The sequence below is a fragment of the Sinocyclocheilus grahami genome, unplaced genomic scaffold (assembly GCF_001515645.1).
Source record: "Sinocyclocheilus grahami isolate Dianchi unplaced genomic scaffold, SAMN03320097.WGS_v1.1 scaffold69.1, whole genome shotgun sequence".
NCBI lineage: Eukaryota > Metazoa > Chordata > Actinopteri > Cypriniformes > Cyprinidae > Sinocyclocheilus > Sinocyclocheilus grahami.
Genome location: NW_015505248.1, coordinates 470197 through 492561, shown reverse-complemented (window position 1 = coordinate 492561; position 22365 = coordinate 470197). Strand labels below are relative to the sequence as shown.

At 36.3% G+C, this 22365-nt stretch overlaps 1 protein-coding gene across 1 annotated transcript in view; it reads left to right on the top strand.

Annotated features, from left to right (window-relative positions):
• LOC107585352 (myoferlin-like) overlaps window positions 1-21100 on the top strand; it is a 26314-nt gene extending 5214 nt beyond the window's left edge. The window contains exons 6-51 of the mRNA XM_016272355.1: window positions 892-954; window positions 1316-1366; window positions 1517-1547; window positions 1692-1807; window positions 2400-2526; window positions 2621-2724; window positions 2808-2876; window positions 3059-3102; window positions 3413-3495; window positions 3678-3716; window positions 4447-4571; window positions 4844-4957; window positions 5132-5309; window positions 5399-5523; window positions 5610-5719; window positions 6223-6415; window positions 6558-6713; window positions 7369-7500; window positions 7635-7798; window positions 9129-9243; window positions 10109-10211; window positions 10536-10672; window positions 10852-11016; window positions 11291-11378; window positions 12138-12215; window positions 12315-12496; window positions 12591-12749; window positions 13895-13996; window positions 14077-14238; window positions 14967-15132; window positions 15232-15305; window positions 15546-15644; window positions 15766-15894; window positions 16389-16544; window positions 16654-16745; window positions 16827-16997; window positions 17115-17263; window positions 18242-18381; window positions 18487-18575; window positions 18653-18748; window positions 19326-19467; window positions 19557-19656; window positions 19759-19937; window positions 20278-20387; window positions 20475-20622; window positions 20734-21100. Of these exons, the coding sequence (XP_016127841.1) occupies window positions 892-954; window positions 1316-1366; window positions 1517-1547; window positions 1692-1807; window positions 2400-2526; window positions 2621-2724; window positions 2808-2876; window positions 3059-3102; window positions 3413-3495; window positions 3678-3716; window positions 4447-4571; window positions 4844-4957; window positions 5132-5309; window positions 5399-5523; window positions 5610-5719; window positions 6223-6415; window positions 6558-6713; window positions 7369-7500; window positions 7635-7798; window positions 9129-9243; window positions 10109-10211; window positions 10536-10672; window positions 10852-11016; window positions 11291-11378; window positions 12138-12215; window positions 12315-12496; window positions 12591-12749; window positions 13895-13996; window positions 14077-14238; window positions 14967-15132; window positions 15232-15305; window positions 15546-15644; window positions 15766-15894; window positions 16389-16544; window positions 16654-16745; window positions 16827-16997; window positions 17115-17263; window positions 18242-18381; window positions 18487-18575; window positions 18653-18748; window positions 19326-19467; window positions 19557-19656; window positions 19759-19937; window positions 20278-20387; window positions 20475-20622; window positions 20734-20769 (5391 nt within the window). The 3' untranslated portion in view covers window positions 20770-21100. The remainder of the gene's footprint in view (window positions 1-891; window positions 955-1315; window positions 1367-1516; window positions 1548-1691; window positions 1808-2399; window positions 2527-2620; window positions 2725-2807; window positions 2877-3058; window positions 3103-3412; window positions 3496-3677; window positions 3717-4446; window positions 4572-4843; window positions 4958-5131; window positions 5310-5398; window positions 5524-5609; window positions 5720-6222; window positions 6416-6557; window positions 6714-7368; window positions 7501-7634; window positions 7799-9128; window positions 9244-10108; window positions 10212-10535; window positions 10673-10851; window positions 11017-11290; window positions 11379-12137; window positions 12216-12314; window positions 12497-12590; window positions 12750-13894; window positions 13997-14076; window positions 14239-14966; window positions 15133-15231; window positions 15306-15545; window positions 15645-15765; window positions 15895-16388; window positions 16545-16653; window positions 16746-16826; window positions 16998-17114; window positions 17264-18241; window positions 18382-18486; window positions 18576-18652; window positions 18749-19325; window positions 19468-19556; window positions 19657-19758; window positions 19938-20277; window positions 20388-20474; window positions 20623-20733) is intronic.
• Window positions 21101-22365: the final 1265 nt, after the last annotated feature.

Sequence of the window (22365 nt, the reverse complement as noted above, 5' to 3'; positions counted from 1 at the left end):
CAGAAACACACAGGTCCCGGGAAACACTGCAAAGAAACTAGCAGAAGGGTATACACACAACCACCAGTTCATTAGCACGTACATATATTTATATATACATATATTTAGACATGGATCGTACTCCATGAGGGAGCTCTGTCCGGAGAAGCCTCTAGACCGGACCATCAGTAAGGTGGTTACTATGATTTAACCATAGAACCAACCAAAAACATCATAGGTCCAGAAGGAGACTGTTATGCAGGAAGCTTCCACCTAACCTCGGTCAGGTGGAGATATGGTGGTTGAAGGGGAAGAAAAAGGGTAGATGATGCACCTCCTGAGGGAAAGAGTGGATACTTAAGTATTACTCTGATCCGGACGAAAGCGCTGACGCCTTGTCTGGATCACATCCCTCAGGTCTTACCTACCTCCCTTGACCCACGATACTTCCTATCCCTACCCGCAGGTGGAGGAGGAGCGCGAGTCGCGACACTAGACTTCTGTGCTCATCTCTGATCCTCAAATCGAGACGTGCCAGGACCCCTGGGTTGTTCGGGCAATGCACGCAGATTGCCCCCTTGAGGACATCGCGTGCATGCTCTTCGCCCAAACAAACAACACATAGATTGTGTGTGTCATCAAGTTTTCTCTGGACTGCTTAATGGCTTTGGTCTGCTTCCGCTTCACTCTGCATTGTACCTGTTTTGGCTAAAAACCTGCTGGCCCACTTCCTTCCTTTTGCCCTGATATTTCTGTCACTCTTACACTTGCCTCTGAGTCTACAACCTCTTAATTTCACATACATGTTTGGTTGAGGCCACTTTAACCAAAAGTTCTATTTCTATTAGCATTTCATGGCCTGTGAGAGTCCTGTGTTGTGAATATAATTTAATTTAGATGATGTTTCTACAGATTGTCTTCTACAATGTCAAAATGCTGCCTTCTGAGCTTTTTGATGAGAGCATCACGATCCGGGTAAGATGGGTCTTAAGATGGTCCTGGCACAATACAAGCTCAACAAGTAGAACATGTTCCTTGATCAGCATTCTATCAACCAGTCAATCATAGCCGCAACCCTAAGCCTAATATTAAAATCTGAAGACACTGATTGGTTGATAACAATGTTGTTCCTGGATCAAACCAGGAAGAGGATCCAAGAGCATGTCCTACTTGTGGAAATCATGTTAAGTAAATATACGTATTTTAATATATTTGTATATTTGCTACTATGAGAGTTTGTACTTTAATTTCTAGTTAATATTATGTGTAGACCATGGTTGCAGCTTTTTATTTTCTGTCTTATACAGTAATAGATATATTTCTCTCTTAAATCTAGGTGTATAATGCCTGCTCCCTCAGAGCAGACAGTCTTATGGGGGAATTTAAGGTATGCTTTCATATAATCCATGCGATCCTAATGTCATTTGAATATAATTATTTACCATGTGTTTATGATTTGGTTATAGAATCTTAATATCTAATTGCTTTGATGTTGAGTATGTTTCCTTACAAACTCTTTCAAACTTTGTTTTCACAGCTGGATGTCGGCTATGTCTATGATGAGCCTAGTATGTGAATAATTTGGATTCTGAACTGTTAAATTGTGCAACACAATGAAAATTGTGTAAGGGTTAAACATCTAAAACTTTCTTACACCAGTACATATTCATATTAGTGTGACCTTTTTGCTTTGTCTGGTGTGTCTCTAACAGGTCATGCGATCATGAGGAAGTGGTTGCTGCTAAGTGACCCTGATGACTCAATCTCGGGAGCCAGAGGTTACCTGAAAGTCAGCATGTTCATAGTAGTCACTGGAGACGAGCCACCGGTAAGCTCCCAAGTACACATCACTCTGAACTGCACCTTTCAAAACAAACTGCGACCCAGGTTCGAGTCCGGACTCATGGTCCCCTCTTTCTTCTTCCCATTGTTTCTGCCTTATCTATACTGTCCATGGTGTAAAAAGGCTGGAAATATAATAATTTGTTTTTAATGTGCAGTTGCTGAATTTGAACTAAATTTAAAATGAGGAACCAAATGGATTGTGCAAATATACAGTAGATATTTTGTATTTACTTTTCAGCATGAATTACCATAAACATGTTTAAAAATGTTGCCATTTATATTTAGGTTAAATTAGAGCATTCTGGAAAATGAACTGTTCTTTATTCATCCACCCTGGTAAATTTATTAAGTAAACATGCGAATTTAGATAAGTGCCATATAATTATTTTATTCATATAGTTTTTAAATATGATTAATTATCTATTAATAATAAATAAAAAAATGACAAGAAAAAAAAAGAATTAAAAGAATTAATGTTACACCGGGTTGTCCAAAAAAAAAAAAAACAACAACTGTGTTTTGCTGTGACTTGGTCTTGATCTATATGTGGTATCTATGATTAACTTGTTGATCAGGTGGAAAAGCGCGAAGCCAATGAGGAACAGGATGACATTGAAAGTAACTTGCTGCTGCCAGCTGGAGTCTCTTTACGATGGGCCACGCTGAGTCTAAAAATCTACCGTGCCGAAGACATGCCACAAAGTAATCATGACAGCAACACACAGCTGCAGTTCTATATACTCCCAATTCTATTCCCATAGTCAGTAACATGTGTCTTTTGTCACTTCATTTTCAGTGGATGATGCATTTGTCCAGACAGTAAAGAGCATATTTGGTGGAACAGATGATAAGAAAAATTTGGTGGATCCTTTTCTAGAAGTCAGTTTTGCTGGCAAAAAGGTGAAAGCAAAAAATATGTTTTTTGATGTTTATTGTAAAAAAAATAGGTCAGATTGGTAAAGAATTGTGATGGTCTTTTAAAGGTGTGTACAAGGATCGTAGAGAAGAATGCCAATCCAGAGTGGAATCAGCTGGTTCACCTGCAGGTTAAGGTAGGAAGAGCGCAAACCTGGAAATTAGGTTGATAGGTTAATAAAACTGAATACATGTCAAATTCATTAAATCAAAATGTAACCATGTAAAATTTCTAGAATGCTTTTTAGAACAGTGGTGGTTGAAGTCTAACACACAAAGTAAGTGAATAGCATAATATTTCTTCAATCTTTCCTTTTAGTTCCCATCAATGTGTGAATGCATCAAACTTACCGTATTTGACTGGTAAGTTCTTTATATGACTGATCATTTTATATACACTACCATTGAAAAAACTGGGGTCTATAAGATTATTTAATGTTTTGAAAGAAATCTCTTATGCTCACCAAGGCTGCATTAATTTGAGCACAAATACAGTAAAAAGAGTATGATTGTGAAATATTATTACCATTTAAAATTAAAGTTTTCTTTTTTAATATATTAAATTAAAAATGTATTCCTGTGATGACAAAGCTGAATTTTCGGCAGTCATTACTCCAGTCTTCAGAAATTATTCCAATATGTTGATGTGGTGCTTGACTCTTGCCTTTTGCAGGGATCGGCTGTCAAGGAATGATGTTATTGGGACCACCTACCTTAATCTGACAAAAATAGCATCATCTGGTGGGGAAATTGAGGGTAGGGTTCTCTGTTTGTGTCTCATGAGGTGCAGGTGTTATTTAGATTTTACTGTACAATATTAATGAAGTATCATTGAATTTTTCCTTCACAATACAAACTTTATTTTAAAATAAAACTTTTGGATAAAAGTTTACAGTCGAACAATATGTATCCTATCTAAAACTCAGTTTCTTCTCCAGAATCACCCTCAGAAAATGGACTGCCTCCTACCTTTAATGGTAATGTGAATTTATTTTATATTATTTTATTTTATTTTAATATACTTAAAAATTAAAATAGCCCTGTTTAATGTTCAGCATTTGACATGTTAACTTCAGGCGTGAGTTTAGGGTGTTCAAAACAACAGCTTGGAGTGTTTGAGAAACCTGTTTGAAAACAATCATTATTTTTGCAGTTACATTTGGTGGCACTATTGGTGTAGTATTTGTTAAAGGGGTCATATGATGTTGCTAAAAAAGAACATTATTTGGTGTAATGAAATGTGTTTATGCGGTTTAAGGTTCAAAAAACACTTTATTTTCCACATACTGTACATTATTGTTTCTCCTCTACACAGCAAGAATAGAAGTTACGCTTTCTTTCTTTGCGTGAACATTTGGGCGGCGTTATGCAAATCTTGCCACATCGTGACGTAGACGTGGGGGCGTGTTAGAACGAGCCGTTTTAGGTAGGTGTGGTTGACTCTTAAATTTTATAAAGAATATCTCTTTGGATTTGAGACTTTAGTCTTTGCAACTTTACAGATCTTCTTTATGCACCAAGAGCTTGTAACACTTCAAAGAGAAAGGAAAAATTGAAATCGCATCATATGACCCCCTTTAAAATTGGATGTATATTCGTATTTCTAATAAAATGGAATTTCAACATTCTTATGGTTTTTAAGTTTCAGTTGTCTTGTGTTGATTTAGTGGTCAGCTCAATGTATCTCTAACTGATTTTCTTTTTCAGTGGACACTACAGAATCTGAGGTTGGATTTCTTCCTGCTTTTGGGCCTTGTTATGTTAACCTTTATGGAAGTCCAAGAGAATTTACTGGCCTACCTGACCCATATGAGGATCTAAATTACGGCAAGGTGAGTGTTGTAAAGACAAATGCTGTGCTGGGGGATTGGTGAGAGCTACAATATATAACATAATAAATACTGGCCAAACCCAGTAACAATCTGAGAAGGAAACCATTTCTGCAACACCTTGACTTTGAAGATAATATTGTCATGCACTTTTTGCTTTGCATAAAATGTTTTATAAACAGTACATTCAGCCATTTTACATTCACACCACCAGTTGTTTGTTGCACAATCCATGGCAGTTGTCAGAGCTGTTAATCTCGAGCTGTGTATTTCAGGGTGAAGGGGTGGCATATCGGGGGAGGGTTCTGATCGAGCTTTCCACTCAACTGGATGACAAAACTGACAAAAAAGTGGAAGACATTTCAAACGATGACAATTTGGTGGCACAGGTAACGGCAAGCATTTCTCACACCATTGCTTCATGGAATAAACATTCATCTAAATATATTTTTTACATTGATTCCAAATTTCATTGCCAGAAAAGACTAGGGAATTGAGATCACAATCATTATTTTTGCAGACTAGAACAAAAAATGTTTGTCTTATGTACTTTTACTGTGCAGAAGTACCAGCGGAGAAGGAAGTATTCCTTATGTGCCGTGTTCCACAGTTCCTGTATGCTTCAGGAACCTGGAGAGCCTATTCAGTTTGAAGTCAGCATTGGAAACTATGGAAATAAACTGGACTCCACATGCAAACCTCTGGCCTCCACCACTCAGTTTAGCTGTGCTGTTTTTGATGGTGAGTTTCTTAACAGATACAAATAGTCCAAACATGAGCCACTTGAGCCCTGCATTATTTTGCTCATAACTGTTTGTGTTTGTTCATAGGAAATCACTATTATTACTTGCCCTGGGCTGATTCTAAGCCTGTTGTTATCCTCACATCTTTCTGGGAGGATATAAGTCATCGTTTGGATGCAGTGAACATCATTCTCTACATTTCTGACCGACTGGTATGATTTTAATGCATTTTCTTGCCATAGAGCAAACAGATAAATGATTCAGAGCTGTCACACATTTTGTATGCCTTTTTCTTTAGCAAGCCAACATCGTCTCTCTGAAGACAGCACTCCTGGCTAAAGTGTCTGACTCTCGCCTAGCTGAGATTTGGCTGAAACTTATCACCCAACTCATCGATGACCTTTCCAGGTAAATCCCAGAGGGTAAACTTTCTTATCTTCCTCTGTTTTATTACTTAGAATTGCCCTTGGAGCAGTGTTGAGCCCAACAACAGAATTACTAAAGAAAATGTTTGTTGACAGGATTTATTTTTTATTTTGTCAATAATAATAATGAAGACATGAAGAAATAGATTCATTGTGATGATAATTAAGTAATGTTGATTCATACTTAATTAAACAATTGAATTATATTGTTGATGAAAATATGGCAAAAAAATAGCACATAGCCCAGTGTCTCTAAAATGCAAAAAACAACAAAAAAAACCTTTCATAAAGTAAAACTATATGCCATTGCAGAGAAATAAAATATGACAAAAACATATTGGCTGAATTTTAAAAATGATTTTTGTCAAAAAACAAAAACTATGACTAAAACAACAACAATAAAAATGACATGTAAAAATGTGAAAATGAACACTGTCTTGTGACTAACGTTTACCACGTGATTAACTTCAATCTTGTTGCTATTAGTTATCAGTTACCAGATTTCGAGGGTAAGCCGAATCTGACAGCGCTTGATATTCAAATCAAGAATCTGCATGACAAAACCATGGCCAGTGTCAAAGAGGCGGCCATTCGCATGAGGGAGGAGGCTGTTGATGTTAGAGCCACAATGTCTGATATAGAGGACTGGCTGGAGCGACTACAGCAGATCACAGAGGAGGTTTGGCATTGCCTCATAAGACACTAATCTTATACTACTGAGTTAGAGTTTGTAAGCAGAAGGGGATGCATATCCAAAAGTCAAATATGCATAGTAAAAAGCCCTTTGAACATTCACATGTTTGTTTAAATTCACAATACAGCCTCAGAACAGTATGCCTGATGTTATCATATGGATGCTGAGAGGAGAGAAACGTGTGGCCTATGCCCGCATCCCAGCCAATCAGGTTCTTTACTCCACCCACAGCGAGCAGGCCATTGGCAAGTACTGTGGCAGGATGCAAAGCATATTTATGCAGGTAAAAATGTCCATTTTGTAATTGAAAGTTTGACTGGTGCCATAACATGAGGGTAGTTAACACATGACATGTCCATGGCTCTTTTATTATTCCAAATGAAGATTTCATGTTTAAATGTTCATATATTTATAAGATGTATGTTTTAGGTCATTTTGCTGGTAAACCTTTCTTACTTCTAGTTTTTCACCATTTTTAATCACTATTTTCATTTTTTAAAATACAAATATTCAATGTAGTCAATAAATAATATTAAAAAAAAACATTTAATAATAATTATCATTAATTATTATTCAGTGTGATAGTAAAGTATAATAAAGAAAATACATTTAAATTTTTTATAAAAACAGACTCAATCCAATATATTCCAATATTTTTGGTAAACATGCTGTCAAAATAAACCTGTAGCTATGTGTTTGACAACATTGTTGTGAATTGTAGTTTAATTTGTAAGTTTATAAGCCCTTGAACATACTCATATGAATCTTTTATTAAGTCACATGTCAGAGATGTGACCTAGCAGTTAATGCACATGCAATACCAGTTTGTGTCTGTTACATTTCCCAGTCCCATTCCCTCATTATTTCCTAATAAATTAATGCAATATTCCAGATTTTAAAAAAAAGATTAAGATTAAATGTAAACTTTTTGTTTTCAGTACCCAATGGACAAAAACAAAGGTCTCAAGATCCCCGTGCAGCTGCGTTTGAACATGTGGTTGGGTCTGTCTGCACATGAGAAGAATTTCAACAGCTTTGCAGAGGGAACATTCAGTGTGTTTGCAGAGATGGTTAGTAAAAGTGGACACTGATGTGAAACCTTTTGAAGCTATTTGAAGCTAAACCTATTGAAGTTTGTTGTGACCTGTTTTGTGGAACTTCCCTTAGCAACAATATGACGACCCTTTCTGTTCTCCTGTGTTAGTACGAGAATCAGGCTCAAGTTTTTGGGAAGTGGGGAACCACAGGTCTAGTTGGCCGGCATAAGTTTTCAGATGTGACAGGAAAAGTAAAACTGAAGCAGGAACGTTTCATGCCGCCCAGGAGCTGGGAGTGGGAAGGAGACTGGTTCATTGACCCCGAGTGCTGGTAAGCCACATATGAATGCTATATATGATTGCATGTTTTCAATATGAATATTTCTGTTGGTATGGTTATTGAGCTTTACTTTTTAGCACCCACTAAGCTTAAAATACACTGCACTGCACTGCAAAAAAAAGTATGAATCAGGATTTTGTCTTTTTTTTCCAGTAAATAATATCTAAATGATTTATACACTATTAATTCACAAAATTATGTAAATTAATAAGAAAAAAATATTAGATTAAGTTTATTTTTCTTATCCCATTGGCCAAATATTTTGTCTTGTTTTAAGAATAAACCTTACTAAAGTTTGTTACATTTTTGCACAAAAAAGAAACAATTTGCTAATGAGGTAAGAAAAATAAATCTTGAAAATAAACATAATTAGATATTTGAAATTCAATTTTACTTCTCAAATAAATGTATCTTATTTTAATGGTTTAAATATTTTTATACTGATTTATTGTTTTATTTGCATTTTTCTGTACATTACTGAAGATGTGTGGATGTACACTCCTATTCATAAGTTTGGGTTCAGTCATTTTTTTTTTTATGTTTTCGAAAGAAGTCCCGTATGCCCGCCAAAGCTGCAATTTTTTAAAAATACAGTAAAAATGTGAAATATTATTACAAATCATAATAACTATTTTTTTTATATTTATATATCTAATTTTAATATATTTTAAAATGTAATTATTACTGTGACTGCAATGCTGAATTTAATAATCTAATATGCTGATTTGTTGCTTAAGAAATATTTCTTATTATTATTATCAGTGGTAAAAATCAGTCAAATCAGTGATACTTTTTAAAAAATTACAAAATCTGGATTCACTGGTAATTAATTACAGCATTTATTTGAAATAGAAATCATTTGTAACATTTTAAATATCTTTACTGTCACATTTGATCAATTTAATGCATCTTTGCTAAATAAAAGTATTAATTTCTTCTATTTATTTTTATTTATAAAAAAACTTACTGACCCCATATTTTTGAGTGGTTGGCTATGTAAATAGTCACTCTGTGGAATAAGTAAAGTGGTTTAGAGTCTATTTACTTCTGTCTAGCACACAATCAGAGGAAATTGTGGTAGTTGGCATACAGCCGTAGTCGACCCTGCTGTAACATAAACAGTCTCTCTGCCAGGCTCCCTCTACTCCCTCTGTGTTTATATAGTCAGCTCATTTTTTACTCTTCCCGGCCTCTTACACTGACCTCACTCCCTACCATGTACTGTGTCATGGCCTTGGCTCAGTGTTTGTTTGACTGTTTTGTGTGTGTTGAAATAAATGTGTCGCTAACGCCCCAGCTGTGTGTTCTGTGCTTGACTCAGTCTGCTTACAGAGGCTGATGCAGGACATTCTGAATTCACAGATGAGGTCTACCAAAACGAAACTCGCTTCCCTGGCGGAGAATGGAAACCTGCCGCTGAACCTTTTACTGATGTGGTGAGAGAACAAGCTCTGCAGAGTCAAGGAGATAGAGCAACATTTAATGTCACATTCAGCGTGTCGACGTTTCAGTTTTGAATTTGAATTCTGAATATAGTATGGAAATTTGAAGCAGCTGAACTTTTCTCACTTCCTTTGGCCGCATAGAATGTTCACAACCTCCATGCCTCAATTTTAGATCACTGGGATGGTGCCGGTTTTTAAAAGAATAATTCACCCAGAAATGAAAATGATGATCATTGAATTATAGACTCATTCTCATGTTTAAAACTCAATTTATGAATCTGTGGAACAAAAAGGTGACATTTTAACGAATATCATGGGCATCTTTTTAATCACAAAGCACAATAAAAGTATCTTAATAGATTTCAGTACAACCATATGCCATATGATAGCTTTATATGATGAACATCTGGGTTCGTGAGATAAGCAATGATGAATGATTTTATGAAGGAATCATTGATTCTTTTTAATGAATCAGTTTATCCATTTCTGATTCATTCATTCATATTGTGTGTGATTTAGTTTTCAAGTTCAACTCAGTGATCAGTTCAAAGCGGTTCTCGAGTTAATGGCCCACAGAGTGGAAGATTATTCAGCGAATAACAATTAATTTAAATTTCAGTTTGTTCATCACACCAAACTATTGTACTGTATGACTTCAGAAGACTTTTTAATGATACTTTTATGGTCTTTGTGTACTTGAAATGCTCTTGAAATTATTCAAAATGTCACATTTCTCCATGGACTCCCAAGTTATTCATGTTTGGAGAAACATGAGGGTGAGGAAACAATGATAGAATTGTCATTTTTGGGTGAATGACCACTTCAAGTATTGAATGATGAGAATTGTTCTGTGCAGAATGGAGAGAAGGCCCAGAACCCTCAAGAGATTGAGTGTCCTCCAGGATGGATTTGGGAAGATGACTGGAATTTTGACAGCAACAGGGCAGTGGATGAGAAAGGTTAGGCATTCTGACAACCAGGATTAAAAGCCAGTTATGTTACAAAAGATTTATAGTTCAAATGAATGCTGTTCTTTTTTTTTTAACTTTCTGTTCATCAGAGAATTCTTAAAAATGTTTCCACAGCCATATTAGACAGCACAATTGTTTTCAACATTGATAATAATAAGAAATGTTTCTTGAGCACTAAATCAACATATTATTATTTCTGAAGGATCATGTGACTCTGAAGACTGGCGTAATCCAGGAAGCATCCCTTACATGATTCCAGCTGATTCCAATACTTTTAACATCTGTTTTTCCATTGTTTGTGTTGGATGTCAGGATGGGAATACGGTGTCACCATTCCTCCTGATGATAAGCCCAGGGCCTGGGTTGCTGCTGAGAAAATGTACCACATCCATCGCAGGAAAAGACTGGTCCGCCCCCGCAGGAAGATATCAGACACACCCACTACAGAGGTGAGAACTCCTCACTACTGTTACTTTCTGATTTTTAGTTTGTAATTGTTCTGATTTGTGCCATGTTAACTTGCACTGTTGCCTTGTACTGCAACTGACTTTCACTTCTGATTAAGTATTAGTGAAAATCATTAGTCAAATATTGTCTGTAATATGTATAATCAATGTTTTCACAACAGAAGAAAGACATTGGCGATGGCTGGGAATACTCGTCTCTGATTGGGTGGAAGTTCCACAGGAAGGAGCGTTCCTCTGACACATTCCGCCGCAGACGCTGGAGGAGGAAAATGGCGCCAGCTGAACGTGTGGGCCCGTCGGCTATCTTTAACCTGGAAGGGGCTTTGGTTAGTCCATTGATTGTCTTGAATGACTGTCAGAATAGAAAACAACTAGTTGTTTGAAACAGATTCTGTTTTGGTTAAGGGACAACCTTGGACTTATTTGTTCATTTATTTGTCTCTAGCACAGGATTAAATGGTAATTAAAGTATTATTGTTTGTTTTTGAACCGTTCCTGTGGTTGTAGTTTGATTAAAAATTACATGACATTTCATTTAGAACTTCATTTTGAACTTTTTAAAAAGCCACCTCTTCCTAACTTGTTTTTATTTGCTTATAGGGAATAGATGAGGACGAGAAAGGCAGCAAAAAGGACACGGCTAAACTCTTTGGTGCCAACACACCCACTGTGTTTTGCAGATTTGACAGTGAGTAATGTTTATACATCTCTACTGATTAAAGAACTCCTTCTAAATGAGTCCCTACACTGATTATATCTCTGAGACTAACACACCCCTCCTCTTCCTGACAATCTGCACAAAACAAAACAACAACAGTTAGGGAGCCAATAGAAATCCTGAGTGAGTGGTGCTGATTAATGGTATTATTATACAAAATTCAGTAGGAAGAGGAAGCACCAAATACCTAGCTGTGCTGCATGGCAGAATTTCCATGAAACTATAATACTGTTTTAAATTACTCTACTGTTACACTACCGTTCACAAGTTCAGCAGCCATTACTTCAGTCTTCAGTGTAACTCTAATATGCTGATTTGGTGATATTTTTAAGGAAATCGCAATACGTTTTTAAGGATTCTTTGATGAATAGAAAGTTTAGCATTTATTTGAAATGCAGTAGAAATCTTTTATTTACAGACATTTTTGATCAATTTAATGCATCCTTGCTGAAAAAAAAGTAAAAAAAACTTTTGAAAGTTAGTATATGTGAAATAATTTAGAACAACTTTACGTGGTGATAAACAGTCAGTGGTTAGTTCAGCATTAGAACTTTATCAGGTAAAGCTTAATTGGAAAATAAACATTTCCTTCTGTTGATTATACAGATTGGAATTGGAATAATATATACACATACAGTATATATACCATTATTTATTACTTTTTCATAATTCTGACTTTATATCTAACAATGTGACTATCTGTTATTTTAAACTGTATCTTGCGAACAGAGTCATTCATCTACCATCTCAGAGTCTATGTATATCAAGCCAAGAATCTTCTGCCTATGGACAAAGACAGCTTTTCTGGTGATGAATTTTTCATCTAATATGAAGTTGAACACAATTCACCTTCACATGTGTTTTTAATTATAAATATCGTCTGACTGATCTTTTGTTTTTTCACAGATCCCTATGTGCATGTGTCATTCTTGCATGTCAGCAAGACTACAGAGATTGTTAAGTCCAGTCTCAACCCCACATGGGACCAAACCCTTATTTTTGATGACATTGAAATCTACGGAGACACTCAGACCATCGCTCATAACCCACCCAGTGTTGTTCTAGAAGTTTATGATAATGACCAAGTGGTATGACTCTCTGTTAATCCAAACTCTGGCCTTCGGTGAATCTTCAAAAAGCACTGCATGTTGATCTTGATCTTGATCCATGGATGTGTTGCAGGGGAAGGATGAGCCGATGGGCAGATGCACGTGTCCTCCAGTAGTGAAGCTAAACCCTGCCACCTCATTAACACCTAAACTCCTTTGGTTCCCCATCACCATGAAGGGACGAAATGCAGGCGAAATGCTGGTAGCAACTGAGCTCTTGCTCAAAGATAAGGTTGTTTTTATTCTTACTTGCCGTGTGTTAATATTTTTCTCCCACTATACATCAGTGTTATTTTAGTTACCTTTATATACTATTATAGTTTTATTAATATTTTGAATTCGCTTTTAATTTTATACATTCAGATTTTTATTTTATTTAGTGCTTTTGTCATTTTTATTATTTTTTGTTTTCTTTTAATATTACTATTGAGGCTTAATTACGTTTTAGTTTTAGTTTGGTTTCCAGTTAGTAATTTTGGTGCTAAACTTAAACTAAACAAAAATAAAAAATGTTGCCTTTGCAACTCACTGAAATACTTTTTACCTAATAATATATTTAAGCTTTATTTCAATTAACCAAAATGTTTTAATAATTTTTGTTTTAGTTAACGGTAATAACCCTGCTACCCATATATTAATAAACACTTTAAAACATGACTAAATGTATTTAATTATTAACATATATTGTTATCATATATTATTTTATACAAATTTAATTTCAAATGTATTTTTTTCTTATAGTCAAGTCAAGTCACCTTTATATTTATAGCGCTTTATTCAATACAGATTGTGTCAAAGCAGCTTTACAGTTTTGAACAGGAAAATAGTGTGTCGATAATGCAAGAGGACAACAGTAAACACTCAATTTTTCAGTTAAAGTCAGTTCATTGTTGATTGTCATTGTCCTGCTCAGTTCAGTTCAAATAGTATCTGTGCACAATATAGTCGACAATATTGCCAGAAATTAACCGTCCCCAACTAAGCAAGCCAAAGGCGACAGTTGCAAGGAACCAAAAAAAAGTAAACCTTAGAGTAAACCTAAACACATATGGTTGTTTGTTATTAAACATTTATTGAAAACAGTAGTTTAGAATGAAATGTGTTTGATGTAAATATGTTTAGCAGACTACTCACTGTCATCATATACAGTAGTTACTAATCTAAATGCTGTTTGTATCATAGGATTGTCTGCCGTTTCAGATTTGCAGGGCGTAGCCAGTATGTTTTGTGAAAGTTTAGCTAAATCACCACTACCAAGGAAACATGCAACTGGAGAATTGCCCAATGACCTAACTGTTGTCACCAATAGTGTGTCACTTAACCACGGCACCATTATCATTTGCTTATCTACTATATGCTGTTCATTGTTGACCTCAGGCAAATGACGTTAACCTTCCCCTGGTCCCACCTCGAAGAAGTGAGAATCTGTACATGGTTCCGCAGGGGATCAGGCCTGTGGTGCAGCTCACCGCAGTCGAGGTAATGCAGTCATCCTTATGAATAATGCGCTGAAACCAAACGAAATTACTGCCAGTGTCTCATACTGTGTGTTTTGACAGATCCTGGCCTGGGGTTTAAGGAACATGAAGGCATATCAGTTGGCTGCAGTGTCTTCCCCCAGCCTTATAGTTGAATGTGGAGGGCAGACTGTTCAGACTGCCATCATCAAAAACATCAAGAAAAATCCCAACTTCCCCGGATCTGTCCTGTTCCTCAAAGTGGTACAGCACCTCCTTAACCCAAAGAAATAGCTTTCGCTAACCTAAAAAAAAAAAGCTGAAATGTGTGTATACAAAACAAAGGATAGAAAGATTTTTGCCACATGTGACCTTCAGCTCTATTTCCAGCTCCTCTCATGAACAGGATGGCCCACAATGGCAAGCTGTGCTATTGTGCTATTGCTCATTTTAATGGTTAGAGATTTAAATAAACTTTGATGCGTAACTCATCCCACGCCCTTTGTGCTTTAGCCATAAATGTAAACACAAATTATGAGGGGTCTTGTGTATAGATTAACTATATTTTTTATATTTATGAATGAGAAAATGGGCTAAAAAATGCCACAGACTAAGAATACCACTTTAGAGTGGGCTCTTTTGATGTATGTCAGTAAGCAATGAATGCCCTAACAACCATCAAGGACACTGTAGCAACCCAGGACAACAACAACCCTGAACTGACTCAGAACACACTAGGATTGTGGAGGCAGGTTTTGCTGCTTGGACAAGCACCACTAAAATCTTGTTTTTAAGACCATGTGGCCCAAGAGTCCAGATTATATATTAAATCTGCCCTGCTTCCAGATTTAAGTATGTTTTGATTCTAATACATAAAGTAAAAACACTCTCTCACACACACACACACACACACACAAATACAAAGTAGTTGTGTTTGCAAGTGAAGCTTTGTTGGTTTGTCTCTCTCTCACACTATCTCTCTTTCTCTTCAGCTTCTCCCTAAAGATGAGATGTACACTCCACCCATTGTGCTCAAAGTTATTGACCACAGACCCTTTGGTCGGAAACCAGTCGTTGGACAGTGTACTATAAACTCCCTGGAGGAGTTCAGATGTGATCCTTACATAAGCACCACCGAGGTGGCTATGTCTGCCAAGGGTAACATTGTATTTCAATTCATTTCAAATGAATATATTATATTATATGATTCCATATATACACACTTTAATTATCTCGTGTATATATTATGTGTCTCAGTGGCCATGATGGCTGCAGCTCCCAGAGATGTTGTCATTGATATGGGGGACAGAATGCCCAGCCCTTCTAAACAGGTACAACGAACAGATCTGAGTAATTTCATGTATTTGCAACCCTTATGATAGTTTACATCTTCTTTTCTATTGCTACTCATTTGTGGTTTTCCCATTGCCAGTAGAAAGAAAAATAAATAGCCTTTTCCGTCATTATATAACAGTCTGGAAACTATGCTATTATGGCACAAATAGCTGCGGACAGATTGTTACAGCATCTTAGAGCCAAACTCACTTCTATTATACCACAACCTATTGTAGGAAGAGGATACAGTGGACTGGTGGAGCAAATTCTATGCCTCCATTAACGAGCATGAAAAGTGTGGCCCTTATCTCCAGAAAGGATATGACACCTTAACAGTGAGTTTACTTGCTGATCTTACCATCCTGTGTGGATATTTGCATCCTGCTTATGTTTCAAAGCAGATAAGGTATGGCCATTGTTATGTAATTGAACAGTGTTAAAATGTGTCTGTTTTAGGTTTATAACACAGAGCTTGAGGTGGTCCCAGAATTCAGAGGGCTGACAGACTTCTGCACTACATTCAAGTTACAGAGGGGCAAAACCGAGGATGAGGAGGAAGACCCCTCTGTAATGGGAGAGTTCAAGGCAAGTCTGTGCCAGTCAGCTATGCACTGAGCTTTCTTTGCTTTTGAATTGAGTGGCTTTTTTTAAATAAGGGGTGGCAGTTTCCTCGTCATTAAATATCTAGGTTGCTAACACAAAGGTTGCTGGTTCAGTCCAAGTAGTGGAGACTTTATGGGTAGTTCAAACCCGCCCTATCACTATTGTAACCTTGTGTAAGGCATTTAATCTCAGGTTGTTGAGAAAGAACTTTTCCCCTACTGGTCTAATAATAATGAAAACATTTTGAAAGCATTTACCACAAGGCAAGTTTACAAATAGAGGGGATTGTGGACAACTCTAAACACTGAGAAAAGTTGGAGAGATAATTTGCATTCACACAAAAAAAATAAACAAAGAGAGTATAGGTTATGTTAGACTGCCATCTAGTGGTCGACATCTAACCAAAATTTTTATTTTTTTTACTTTACCTGATAAACTAAATTTTACTTGATGATATGGTATGACTATATTCACAGGGGTCCTTTCGAGTGTATCCCTTGTCAGATGACCCAAATGTCTCAGACCCACCACGACAGTTTAGGGAGCTGCCTGAGAGTTGCCCTCAGGAATGCCTGGTCAGAATCTACATCATACGCTGCCTTGACCTGCAGCCAAAAGACAACAATGGCATGGTGAGTATATAGCCAGTTCACAAGTAAAACAATAAAAGAATTTGATGGTTCACAAAGCATCACATTTTACATTTTTGACATGTAACGTACATATGCTTTCTTTATTAAGTGTGATCCCTACATAAAGATATATCTGGGGAAGAAAATGATTGATGACAGAGATCACTACAAACCAAACACTCTAAATCCCGAATTTGGAAGGTGAGAATATGAATATTGATGCATTTACTATATTTGTGTACTTTTTATTTTGCTGTTGAGATTTTAAAAATTTGTTCACAGAGTGTTTGAACTGAGCTGCTACATTCCACAAGACAAGGACTTGAAGATTTCCATCTATGATTATGACCTGCTTAGCTCTGACGAGAAGGTTGGGGAAACAATCATAGACCTTGAGAATCGACTTCTTTCTCAGTTTGGCTCACATTGTGGAATCCCAAAATCTTACTGTGTGTAAGTGCTTATCTTACCAGTGGTTACTTTTTCACGTAAAGTTTTATCATCTCATTGCCTATTACTAGAGATTTACATGTACTTGATATTGTGATTTTTCAAATATGTTTGAAAAAGATCTGGTGTGAATCAGTGGAGGGACCAGCTCAAGCCATCTCAGATCCTAGAGAATCTAGCCAGGATGAGAGGAATTCCTGCTCCTCAAATTGCAGATGATGGAAGTTTCCTGTCGTTTGGAGGACGAGAGTACAGGCTAGATGAACTGGGTATGCTTATTCAAACTATTAGACCTTGTCTTGACCTCAACATCATGTACATAAACTACTGTTCAAATGTTTGGGGTCAGTAATTATTATTTGTTTTTATTTTAGAAATGTTATAAACTATTTTAAACGGTAGTTAATATATATACAGTGGGTACGGAAAGTATTCAGACCCCCTTAAATTTTTCACTTGCTGTGTGTACATTAATGAGGAAAAAAACTTAACTTGAATGATTTTAGCAAATGGCTGCAATATTGTTAAGAGTGAAAATTTTAAGGGGGTCTGAATACTTTCCGTACCCACTGTATATATATATATATATGAATATAAAACTTTTATTTAGAAGTGATGCATTAAATTGATCAAAAGTGACAGTAAAGTAATTTATAATGTCACAAAAGATTTCTATTTCAAAATATTTTCAAAGAAATTTCAAATAATGCTGTTCTTTTGTACTTTCTATTCATCAAATAATCCTAAAAAGTGTATCATGGTTTCCAAAAATATGAAGCAGCACAACTGTTTTCAATGTTGATAATAAGAAGTAATGTTTAGAATGATTTCTGAAGGATCATGTGACGTCATCAGCTTTGCCAAATAAATAACATTTTAACATTTATTAAAAGAAAAAAAACATCTATTTTAAATTGTATTCATATTTCACAATATTACTATTTTTACTGTATTTTTGATCAAATAAATGCACTTTGTAAGCATAAGAGACTTTTTTCAAAACATTAAAAAATCAACCCCAGACTTTGGAAAGGTAGTCTGAATATGAACTTAAGAACCCCTTATGTAGTAAAGAAAGGCACAATTTGTTGTTACTGTAGTTTTACCTGATTCAGCACAAGTGTGCATGATGTATGTTGCGTTTTTACTTTGGTGTGGAACTCGCGGCAACATATATTGCTAAACAAGCATTTTATAATACAGTAAATAAGCAATGAAAACACAAATGGATATTACTTTGTTCATAGAGGCCAATAAAACCATCCATCCACATCTGGGCCCACCTAAGGAGCGAATCTGCTTGCATGTGTTGAGGAGGCAAGGCCTCGTCCCAGAGCATGTGGAGACCAGGACCCTGTTCAGCACCTACCAGCCCACTCTCTCTCAGGTCAGTCCCCACATCCTCAGCTTTTCTAATACATACTCAAATACTTTGCAGTGATTTTATCCAGAAGTACTGTCTATGTCACTCATGTTCATTTTGTCTTTGCAGGGCAAAATCCAGATGTGGGTTGAAATATTCCCCAAAAGCCTTGGTATTCCAGGACCCCTTTGTGACATCACTCCTCGGAAACCCAAAAAGTACCATCTGCTTTTCCTCACAACTGTAAAACTACTTATGTGTGATTGGTGTTGTAATGTGTCCCTTTACATTGAAGGTATTTACTGCGAATCATCGTTTGGAATACGACTGAAGTCATCCTGGATGAAACCAGCATCACAGGAGAAAACATGAGTGACATCTATGTGAAAGGGTAATATGTTGATTATAATATTAGCATAGTACTACTGTTCAAAAGTTCAAGATCAGTAAGTATTTTTGAAAGAAATTAATATTTTGATTCAGAAAGGATGCATTAAATTGGTCAAAAGTGTCAGTATTAATCCTGAAAAAGTGTATCAGGGTTTCCACAAAAATATTAATCAGCACAATTGTTTACAATATTGATAATAATAAGAAATATTTATTGAGCAGCAAAACAGCAGATTAGAATGATTTCTGAAGAATCACGTGACACTGACTAAAGACTGGAGTAATGAATGAAATTCCATTGCCATCACAGGAATAAATTACATTTTCAAATATATTAAAATAGATCAAATGTATTCAAATAAATTATTTTAAATTGTAATATTTCAATATTTCACGATTACTGTTTTTACTGTATTTTTGATCAAATAAATGCAGCATTGTTGAGCATAAAAGACTACATTCAAAAAGATAAAAAAAAATCATACCTACCCCAAACTTATGAATGGTAGTGTATATGTATTTATTTACATTATATATTATTTATTAATAGTTATTATTGTACCTGTATGTCTTTATAGGTGGATGCCAGGTATGGAAGAGGACAAGCAGAAAACTGATGTCCATTACAGGTCTCTAGATGGAGATGGAAATTTCAACTGGAGATTTGTCTTTGGCTTTGATTATTTGCCAGCCGAACAGTTGTGTCTTGTGTCTAGAAAGGTTAGTGGCTTGGAAAAGTGTAAATAAATGTTGTATGAAGTGTTTTCATTCATTGATAGTCACAACAAACTATGTGTTCTCATTTCCAGGATCACTTCTGGAATCTAGACAAAACTGAGTTCAGGATCCCTCCTAAACTGATCATTCAGGTCTGGGACAATGACAAATTCTCCTTGGATGATTACTTAGGTGAATTCTCTACTTCGAATCAACATATATGCCCAGCAGATGTTTAATCTTTCTGTTTTCATGGCAATTTTGATGTTTTTGGCAATTGGCTTTTGGCAACAGGCACGGTGGAGTTGGATATGCTTCACCTCATCCCTCCAGCTAAGACCCCTGAAAAGTGCTCTCTAAGCATGCTAACCCAAACAGGCAAAAACCTCACGCCTACATCACTCTTCTCCCAGAAGTCAGTGAGAGGCTGGTGGCCTTGTGCCATGGAGGAAGATGGCAAAAAAATCTTGGCTGTGAGTGTAGTTTGCAAGCACCTTTCTGTTTTCATGGCAATTTTGATGTTTTTGGCAACAGGCACGGTGGAGTTGGATATGCTTCACCTCATCCCTCCAGCTAAGACCCCTGAAAAGTGCTCTCTAAGCATGCTAACCCAAACAGGCAAAAACCTCACGCCTACATCACTCTTCTCCCAGAAGTCAGTGAGAGGCTGGTGGCCTTGTGCCATGGAGGAAGATGGCAAAAAAATCTTGGCTGTGAGTGTAGTTTGCAAGCATACTGATAAAAATAAGCTACATGAGGCATACTGCAAATGTACAGTACAAATGGTAAAGACCGTTCTCTTTGTGGCGTTAGGGTAAAGTGGAGATGACGCTGGAAGTGGTGGAAGAGAAGGAGGCAGAAGAGAGACCAGCTGGGAAAGGAAGAGATGAACCCAATATGAACCCCAAACTAGATCCTCCAAAGTATGAGAATATCAATGTTTGGCCATTCAGTATCATGTTTGATTAGATAATGTGAGTAATACTGTATTTTGTAATATGTTCAAACAGCCGTCCAGATACGTCCTTCCTTTGGTTCACAAATCCATGCAAGACCATGAAGTTCATAATATGGCGCAGATACAAATGGCACTTCATTGGACTCATTATTCTTATACTGGTGATCCTGTTTATTGGAATCCTCTTGTATTCCTTCCCTGTAAGTCTTTTCCAAATATTATTAGCAAATAAGCAAATTATTATAAGCGAAGTACATGTAAGAATCACTATATCATGTGCATTTTCTAAATGTGCCCTTTTATTCTTACAGAACTACATTTCCATGAAAATCGTGAAGCCGTATTAACTGAAAAATTTCAAGATATTGGCGCAGCGACCTGCACTGGGACTCCGTCAATAGAGAAATATTTTTTATGTATTATGCTCTATTTTTCCACCTACAAAAATACTTGAATGTATAACCTCAAGTGCTATTTTTTTTTTCTTTGTAGTCAACACTGGTTTGGCAGATAGCAATGCTGCTAGAAGTTGCACTATATTTTTAGTTTGATTTCCAATCCCTGACTATGTTTATTTTCTTTGTTAATAATATGCATACAAGATTAGAGTTATGCTTATGTTGCAGTGTTTTGCTATTGTAGAATTATGGGATTCATACAGTGCGTATACTATAGAAGTTACCATTTACAACCAGATTTTAAGTATGCAATTTTAAGTAACTAAATTCAGATTTTAACTGCTCTTTTGTTGTTCATTATGCATTAAAGGGGTCATATGATGCTTTTTTTAAAGATCATTATTTTGTGTATTTGGTGTAACAGAATATGTTGACATGCTTTAATGTTCAAAAAACACATTATTTTTCAAATACTGTACATTTTTGTAGGTCCTCTATGCCCCGCCTCTCTCAAACGCTTCGTTTTCTGCAAAGTCCCTCCTTCCGACAAGCACAGTCTGCTCTGATTGGCCAGCTGACCCAGTGCATTGTGATTGGCCGAACACAGCAAGCACTCCTCGGAAATGTAACGCCTCTTACCATAATCCCGAGCTTCATCTTTCAAAATAAATGTAAAGACAGAGCCCGAAAGGGGAACAGAGTCGCGTGACAGACACAGTGATGAAGCTGGTATGTGTGCAGTACACAAGCCACGGTTAAGACAGCGACTCCACTGTGATGTGACCCTCTCTCTCTCTTGCTCTCTCTCTCTCGCTCTCTCTTGCACACACACACACACGATGCGCAAAACTCCGCAAGAAACAGATTGACAGACTTTCACTACAAGTTGCAATACAATTTCTGACCCGCCAAAGATATTATATTCTAAATAATACTGTACGTATGTGACCTTTAAATAAAACCATAGCTTGCATGAATGAAAAATCTACAGAAAGAGAAGTAACCGGTTCCTGCTGATCTTGAAATAGAGAGGCTGTGTTCGAAATGGCATACTTGCTTACTGCCCAGTACACAGTGCATACTGCCTACAATTTTTTTAAAGAATAGTGTGTGAAACAGTATACAATAAGCAATAAATGTTTCAGAGTAGTATGCTTAAGTGCTGTCACATGACAAACACTGAACATTAATTCAGCACAGCTGTCAAGGTTGTTACCTTAGAAACAAATGAGCTAACTGTTCTTTTGACAAAGGCTTGTTAATAAGGCTTCATACTACACTTAAAAATAAAGGTGCTTCAAAAGGTTCCTCAAGCGATGCCACAGAAGAACAATTTTTGGTTCCACAAAGAACCATTCAGTCAAAGGTTCTTTAAAGAACCATCTCTTTCTTGCGTTTTTATAATCTATAGAACCTTCTTTCACCACAAAGAACCTTTTGTGAAACGGAAAGGTTCTTCGGATGTTAAAGGTTCTTTATAGAACCATTTAGACAAAAAGGTTCTTCTATGGCATCGTGAAGCACCTTTATTTTTAAGAGTGTAGT